Genomic DNA, 9166 nt, shown 5'->3' on the forward strand with positions numbered 1-9166 from the left:
ATCTTGATAGATTCAGTATCGCAAATCCAAAAGCAAAATATGGACAGTAAACATTTATGTTCAGAAATTCTGTTCCATTTACCACTAAAAATGCAATAAAAGGGCCAGTTCAAAGACCCATATGTAAAACTTTGTCAATCATTTTACCACTAATATAGATCAGAAAATAAAACGTTAATAAAAGCAGCTATAGATCTGGCCCAGATTAAGACAATATAAGCCTTGACAATATCCCTCAATCCATCTGAAATTGTTATAATAGACTTTAAAGCTTGCCAATTAGATTTACATTGGTTTAATCTACACCTTAATTTTACATATTTATTTTTTTTGGTCACCTGTTGTGAAAATGTGAAAGATACAGAACAGTTTATAGGTATGAATTGCAAGCCTACGACAGCAATTCTGTTTAATATTGTGTATTAGGAGTTATCTTATTAGTGCATCTACCCAAGCATGGTAATTGGTTTGTATACATCAAGATAGTTACTGCTTATAGACTGAACTCTAGTATTTGCACATTGTGTTGAGCTTATTTGTACTTCCTAATGCTAAATTGTCACAAAGTTTGCCAATTTAGAACTGTAAATGTGATCATATAATTGCCAATTAAAACATCTGTTAAGAATTTTTTTTTTAAATGACTGTGCTAGAATATGTTAAGAATAATTAAAATATTAAACCAGTGCAGGAAGGAGAGTAGGCCTAGAAAGCAAGTTCTATGTAGAAGTCCAGTGAAACAAAATATAGCAGTTCCATAAGTCTTGATCACCTTCCTTGACCATTCCCTACCTAATCCTAGGTGAGGGTGGTGCTCCACCAGCGTCCAGCTGTTATCATCCACACAATGACTTTTGTAAACCAGCACCTGGCAGAAGTCCCTGGCTGTCATGTCTGCTAGAATCTCCACCATTTTGCTTGTCCCATCTTCACTAAAGACTTTAACCACCTGTAACATAAAGGACACACTTAATAGCTTGACGGTCTATCACAATGCATTAACAATAACCTTGCCTTATCTTTTGCCTAACTGATGTCATTGTGCTAAGAACATATATCATGCTACCACTACGGGTGAAACTTTAGAATCCTGTGAACTAATTAAGCTGTACTATCACTTTGCACTGCAGTGATAAGTGAATCTATTGTTACTTTTTCAACTTTCTAAAAAGGCGGGGGTTGAACAACTGTGTATACCCTAGGTATTTGTGCTTCTCTGGTCTGTCTTTTAAAAACTCCCAACAAACTGGAAAAATATAGGTACATAACTGATGCCATAACTGACATCTGTAGAACACTTTTTTTTTTTTAAAGAAAGGGATTAAAGCATACATTGTATCACTTTATATCTAAAAAGATATGGCAGCATTGCTACATTAACATTTTTGCTCTTAATTTTTAGACCAGGTTGCCAGTGCAATTTAAATAGATGCTCTGTACGTCTGCGCAGCACATATAGCGCTCATTCTGAAATGATTTAACTGTTATATAATTTTCCCTCTGCAAGACCATATTGGTTTATGACATGCATAATAACTAGCCCCAGGAAAATCCTAACACCTTTGCAGAATTCTACATTCTAGAACTATGAAAAATACCCATATTGCACAGTCACATATGTATACAAGGAGCAGGTTGTCTAAGCTATGACGTGAAACACATGCATGCACACACATTAAAAGACGTGTTAAATTATTTTTAGAACATTTAAACTTGTGCACAAGGATGATCTAATAAATGGGTTTTTAAATGATGATATATGTACTACATACAAATATTTACATGAAATCACATGTGCCAATGCACTCATTCCGTGTAGAGGGTGAAACACAAACTAATGAAGATACCATTAGAGGATTTATTTAATATAAAAATTCTTACCTCTACTGCATGTAAAAGGCAGCAGTCAGGAGAACAAGATGGCATTTTTAAGTCTAGATTGCCTCTTGAAATATTTATATTTTTCCTTTTTTGCCTTCCAAGCCCCTCTTGCAGACTAAAAGCTGCACACTCAGGGTACAATACACAGTGTCAACGGATTACTGTACTGTACCTGTCACGTAGCCAGTCTTATATGGCACTGTTCCTGGAGAAAGGCAGGCAACTCTTCCAGAGCTCCTCTCAAAGGGTTACACAGTCAATCTTTTAGGTTGTGAATCAAACCACATTTTGCAGACCAATCGTAGTCCTCCTGTGACTGATGTAATCATTTCCCACACACTCTTGCAGACTTCCCTTTTTTTTTAAAGCGTTTATAAAAATTAAAAAAAAGGCCACCCTAGAGAAAAATATCTGTTTTATGACCACCCACATAATATCCAAACCCCCAAGATAATAAGTTCAAAGAAAAAATAAAAAGAGGGGGGGACAATTCTCTGCCAAAAGCATGCGTGTACTCTGAATCCTGATTGCTGTGCCAAACTGCACACACAATAGCCCTGCCTGGAAGCAGCTGATGTCATCCACATGCAACTTAAGCATCTAAAACTTCTGGTGTGCGGATAACTCTTTATTTCCCTTTGCAGATGAGGTCAGACGACACTAGAGGGTTGTCTGCTGTGCTACGGATTTAGATTTGCATTTAAAGGAATGCAGTGTAGGCTGTAGTTCCAATGAACAAATGCAGGTAGAGTCATTTTGCATTAATTGCTCGAGCCACTTTTCTACGTGTTTTCTTTTTTTCAAAACTACAGATTCAGAGGGTGTTAAAAACCCCCCCGGGAGATGTTCTATGTATAATGACATCTTAGAAAACTGCACAAAAAGCAGTGCAAAAGCAAGATTAGCAAAATGTAGCTTGCAACTAATTGAGACTTCAATTTACAGTAGATAGTGGAGTAGACAACATGATCGGTTGCTAAGGCTCCACTCACACAGGAGCGATTTGCGCAGAAACGCGCTAAACAAGAAACAATGCATTCCAATGTGCATTGTTCAGACTATTGTGGTGTGCCACAAAATAGTTAGTGTGATTTTAGGGGTGGATTCTGCGTGTTTGCAGCTATTACTATAGCCGCAAACGTGCCTAATCCACGCAGATGTTACCATTTGTGTTTTCGCGTGGCAAATGCTACCGCTATTTGATTGGAGCCTAAAAGTTACTCTGCACACTTGCTGCTGCCCCAATTTTATAAGCCCACATCTGTGTAGTCTTTCAGAGAAAATGTATGCTGCATAACCGTTTATCAATAATGTTTCTACTGTAACAAGACAAATATTATTCAGAAGTTTACATAGCGCCAAACACATTGTAAAGCGCTGCGCAAACTAAGGAAGACATTACAATTACAATTCAAGACAAGATGGTAAGGAGGGCCCTGCCCCTGAGGGCTTACAATCTAAAAGGGAGAGGCAAGTGTTACATGAGGTAGCTGTGTGGGTACAAATAGTTTTAGAACGTGATGGTTGAGTGGTTAGGTTGAGGTGAGATAGGCTTCCCTGAAGAGATGTCTTAAGGGATCAGCTAAAGGCAGAGTGGAAGATAGACGGATAGGTTGGGGTAAAGAGTTCCAGAGGATGGGAGAGATTCATGAGAAGTCCTGGAGGCAAGCATGGGAGGAGTTGACTAGGGAGCTGGAAAGCAGGAGGTCTTTGGAAGAGTGGATGAGACAGTTAGGGTGATACTATGAGGGTATCTTCACACCACATGCAGTGCGTTCCGGTCCAATTCTGTCCGGAATGCACTACATCACATTGTGGTCGGCTCACTATTTCGGGGGGGGGAAGAGACCTGGCAGGCCATTGAAGTGAATGGTACGCCCAACCGGCCACATTGCGATCGCCCGCACGGGACATTATAGCTGCATAATGCTGCACTGTTTTGATCGCGTCGCACCAGACCGAAACGCAGGCACATTGTGCCTTGCAATCCTGTGCGGGCGATCGCATTGCGGCCGGAGGGCGCGACTACGGTGCCATTCACTTAAATGGCCCACCACGCCCCCTCCTTGCCCAATAAAAAGTTAGCTGGCTGCAATGCCAGGCAGTGCGTTCTGGCCAGAACGCACTGCAACTGGTGTGAACAGGCCCTCAGACCAGGTTTGAATTATAGCTGGGGGCAGAGTTGTGGATGGCTTTGTAAGTGGTTAAATATTTTGACTGTTATCCTTTGGGCTTTTGGAAGCCAGTGTAGGGATTGACAGAGGGGGGATGCAGACACTGAGCGGTTGGTTAGGTGGATGAGTCTAGCAGCTGCATTCATGATAGACTGAAGGGGGGGATAGACTGAAAGGGAGACTGAAGGGGGGATAGACTGAAAGGGGGGATAGCCTGTGTAGAGGTAGGCCAATGACGAGGGAGATGTGTTATCAATCTTCAAAGGAAAAGTTGGGGGAAGGTTCACAGGGAGGAGTTTTTGAAAGATTGAGTTTTAAGTGTTGTGACATCCAGACTGATAGGTCAGTTAGTAGTTTAGTGACACGCAAGGATATAAAAACAATCTGCAGTGATCAAGCACAGGGTTAGTTCTCCCAAGGTATATCTAGACAAAATAGAAAATAGATCTCAGCCAATTACAATTCACAGCCATTTTCTGCCACTTTCACACTATATACGGTACATATGAATGCAAAGATAAGGATTTAAAAAGGAAACAGTTTGAGGCCGATACATAAATGTTTTGTCCAGCATACGGTACACTGAAGATGCACTGAATAAAATTATCTGCTCAACTTTTTTTGCTAATGATTCAGATGTTTAGAAGGGTGGCTTCAGAACAACCTGGGATATACACTAAAATCAGGGCTCGACAAATCTCAGGTCGCCATGGCGACTGGAAATCACATCCCGGCCCTTGGTTTGTTAGCCTCCTCCGCCACCGCATCAGGTCTGCTCCCCTCCATTCTCCTCCCTGCTGCGGTCTGTCTCCTTCGATCACCGCCTGCGTCCGCAGAGGCAGCAGGGATAGAAGGGGGGACAGACTGCTGCAGCCGGGGCCCACTGGGGAGGAGAGACCGCCGTCAGCCGTTGTACCCACAAGCCAGCTTACTATTGGCCATTTCAAATTGCAATAGTAGGTTGGCTACTGCCAATCAGCAGAGGAGGACATAAATGAGAACTTTCCTCGGTCAGGTCCCTCTGCCGATTAGTAAGCAGGCAGTGGACGGGTGCAGTAGCCAGCCTGCTATTGCAATTTGAAATGGCCAATAGAAGACTGGCTATTGATCCCAGCAACTGCCTGCTGTGTTTACAGTCAGCTGCTTCAGCCAGGACCTGTCATCCCCCAGCTAAAGCTATTGAAGTGGAAAGGTGATACTAGGGACCTAATAGACCCCTAATGTCACCTTAAAAGAACCCATTATCTCCAATGTGCCATCACATATGGGGCTTGTGAAAAAAAAAAAAAGTAGCCACCACTCCAAGCTCGCTCCCGTGATGTACTACAATCTCATGTTTAGTTTACCAATTTGCATTGAGATTGTAGTCCATCATGGGAGCGAGCTTGGAGCGGTGGCTACTTTACAAAACACACCCCATGTGGAACAAAAGTAGCCACCCTCCAGAAGGAAGGACACTGTCTCAGCATCCAATTCAGAGATGTTTGGAGGATCTACACCCGAGTGATACACAAAGGTATACATTTTGTAATAGTTAGGGTACTTGAATGCATTTTTAAGATTTAACATTTGAGTTTAGCATCACTTTAAATAGGTCAAGCAAAATATCTAATTAAATTAAACTTTATTACAATCAAGAATATCTCCATGTCTAGGATGTTCCAAGTGTCCCTTTCCCTGAGCACAAGTGTTGAATGGCCAGCTATCATTTCTAAAGGTTCTGTCACTATCAGTTAAGCTTTGTCACGCAGACCTTCTATTGCCTATTCCCTTACTTCTGGGTTTAGTGGTTGTTACATATTTGATGCCCCTCCATGATAACCGTATTGAAGACCCTGGATCTAGGGGTGATAATACTGCCCACTTGCATTACTGGCTCCAGTGGAAACTGCATTCTCTTAAACGAACGGCTATAAGAGCTACAATTCAAAATACATTCTGGTGATGGTTTGAAATATTTCACTGGGAACTAGTGACTAGGTCGTCCAAAAACATTGGTGGTGGTGATGGTGGTTTTACTCTCCCAACATGTTTTGTGCTTGTGTATATAATGCCCAACAGTAACCTAAGCTGTTCGTTCTATGTACATTACCCTACTCCCCTAGGTCTTTCTCTGTATGAAAGATATATCTGCAGGACTGGATACGACACATATATAGCCTGCCTCAAACAGACAACCAGCCACATACAGCAAGCTCAGCATAACAGAGCAAAAGATCTCCTACATGGACTTAGTGACATAAAACCCTCAGATTTTTTAACATAATAGTGCAATGTGTGCCTTACTGTAATCCATGGTTGTTTCCCTTCTCTTTGCTTGTCTTCCTTTTACATCCGTATCTCTTCTCATGCTGGGCAGAACTTCTGTTTTGCAGCAGACTGCCTTGTCTCTGGAATGGATACATGGTGTCTGTCGATTCACATTCTGAGCCAGCACTACTGGAAGAGGCACTCAGCTGCAAAGGGAAGTTGTCCCCAAGCATGAGAAGATATGAGGATTTAAAAGGAAGAGCAGCAAAGAGAAGGGAAACAACCATGGATTACAGTAAGGCACACATTACAGTATTAGTTTATGTTAAAAAAATCGGAGGGTTTAATGTCACTTTAACAGTAAACATTAGAAGTCAACTGGCTAGGCATGCCCAGTACTCCATACATTGCCCCCATTCTATTTCCTATCCTGACATCCATCACCTGTACAAGAGGATGTTCACTCATGGCAACCCAGACAGCAATAAATTAAATCACAGGAGGTTCTAACCATTCACTACAAAAAACATGAGTTCCCTGCGCTTCATGTTCTCTCTCTGACACGTGTCAGACACAAGGGACACAAGGGAAGAAATCTCAAATTGTAGCAACAAAACCAGCAGCAATAGAAAGTGCTGCGGTTGCCATCAACATTGCAGAGTGGCAGCAGGCTGATGAGTGCTGGAGTGTTACAGCACCTGGCACTGAAAGAATGTGGGAACGGTGAGATAGTAGAAGTATAATCCTGACCCTATGGAGAGAGGTAGAAGAATGAAAAGCATGTGCTCAGGTAAGTAAGCCACTTCACACCAATGGTGGGAGCTTTAACATGGTCACTGACCACCAATGAAGGTGGGATTAACATTAATACCACTGGCAACCAATGAAGAGGGAGGCTTTAATATTGCGGCCACTGACCAATGAAAGAGGGTTTATTTTTGCTTCCACCAACACGAGTGAAGAGGTTTATTATTGCTGCCTCAGACAATGCTGGGGGGGGGCTATTAATAATGCCAAAGACACAAGCGATGGGGGGGGGGTTATTTTACTCCCACACCACAAGCCATGTACAGTGAACACCCACTTAATGGTGTAGGAGCTCAAAGATGCTAACTATTATTCAACGGTCACAGTCTTCATGAAGTTGCAGCCACACTTCCAGCCTCAGCTGACTGCTTTCCACTCCCACCCTCAGCATCCATGGGGTTTCATTTAATGATTACTGAAAATTGTGGTGCGTGTCCAGACATGCTAGGTACAGTACTCTCATCTGCACCCTATATAAGATGCCATAGAGGTTACATAACCCTGACTGGTCAGAATATACAACACTGTTTACGGAATGAGTCAAAGTGCTCATTACCTCAACAGTTGCCAAGAAAGACTTAAGTCTTTCTAATTAAGTTCTTTACAGAGTCCCTGTTGCTAGGCCATTTATTTAAACACAAATATTATGTGCACATTTTATGCATGTTTACTGGTAAGAGCCTCCCTTGTGTTAACACGTAAATGCCCCGGGACTGCTGCCGGGTGCTGCCATCTTGAAATGTGATGTCAGCAGCCCCAGCAGAGTTCACTTTGTTTCTCCCCTAGCAGCTGCATAAAAGGTTATGTAGGCAGATGAAGGGAGGGGCAGAGGAGCTGGGCAAGCACAGAACTAGAAACTCCCAGAAAGGGCTCAGCTCCAATTACATGCTGAGTGAAAGTAGTGACAACAGCATCATCACTCACTCAGAAGAAACAGCAGAGTATGGAGCTTCTCCTCCCCCAAAGCCCACTCCTCTTCTTCCATGCTCCTCCACGGGCAGGCTGTGCAAAAGCAGAATTTCAAGCAAGTAAAAAAGTATCTGAGTGCCATCATTCCCTGGCTGACATCCCTGCTCCGATTAGCCATTAGAGGCAAAAAGTCAGAGCAGGTAGCAGCCAACTGGAATATAAATGGGAGTTCTTGGATGTCAAGAAGTAGTGCTCTGAACAGGGTGATCGGGTGTGAAATACAATTCACTTTGGGGTTAAAAATAGGCAAGCGAAATTACACATTAATGGGAACTCCACTAGGGAAGTCAGAAATGGAAAAAGATTTGGGGGTCATTGTAGACCACAGACTGAATAGCTTGCAGTGCCAGGCTGCTATAAACAAAGCAAGTAGAGTCCAGTATTAAGAAGGGAATGTTTTGCAGGGATAAGTCTATAATTCTGCCACTTTACACATCACTGGTTCGGCCTCACCTGGAGTATGCGGTACAGTTTTGGGCACCAGTCCACAGAAAGGCTGTCCTTGAGCTGGAAAGAGTCCAGAGGAGGGCAACCAAACTCATTAACCACTTGAACCAGGTGTTTAGACCCTTCCTGGCCAGGCTATTATTCAGTATTTAGCGCTGCGGTACTTTGACTGAAAATTTATTCCGTTATGCAACACTGTACTGAAATTAATTTATACCATTTTTTGGGGACAGATCGAGCTTCTTGGTGGTATTTAATCACCACTGGGGTTTTTATTTTTTACTATATTAAGGAAAAATTATTGTTAGGAAACAATGATTAATAGTTTACCAAAAATATGGGTAAAGACGGGGTAACGTCGGGTAGACACCGAACATGTCAAAATTGAGCACACTCGAAAATCGCAAAAAATACCATACCCAAAATTGATCATAGGTGACGCTTTAAAAGCTTTTACCGCTCATCAGTTTAGTGTCATCAGTGATTGATGGCCCTAGAATTATTGCTCTCACTGCGTTGTTCGCGACGATATGCAACGTGTGGCGTAATGGGCGCAATCGTCGTTTTCACACGTATGCGCACCCGACGCATGCGTGTATGTATGGGGGGGGGGGGGGGGTCGGAAAAACACAGATTTA

At 42.5% G+C, this 9166-nt stretch overlaps 1 protein-coding gene across 3 annotated transcripts in view; it reads right to left on the reverse strand.

Moving 5' to 3' along the window:
- The window catches only part of GRB10 (growth factor receptor bound protein 10), a 70302-nt gene that overhangs the window by 44484 nt on the left and 16652 nt on the right, over positions 1-9166 (reverse strand). For all 3 annotated transcript variants that reach the window (XM_018558052.1, XM_018558050.1, XM_018558051.1), the window contains exon 3: positions 793-949. In XM_018558052.1, the coding sequence (XP_018413554.1) occupies positions 793-949 (157 nt within the window). The remainder of the gene's footprint in view (positions 1-792; positions 950-9166) is intronic.

The sequence above is a fragment of the Nanorana parkeri genome, unplaced genomic scaffold, assembly GCF_000935625.1.
Source record: "Nanorana parkeri isolate BGI_ZX_2015 unplaced genomic scaffold, ASM93562v1 scaffold317, whole genome shotgun sequence".
In the NCBI taxonomy this organism is placed as follows: Eukaryota; Metazoa; Chordata; class Amphibia; order Anura; family Dicroglossidae; genus Nanorana; species Nanorana parkeri.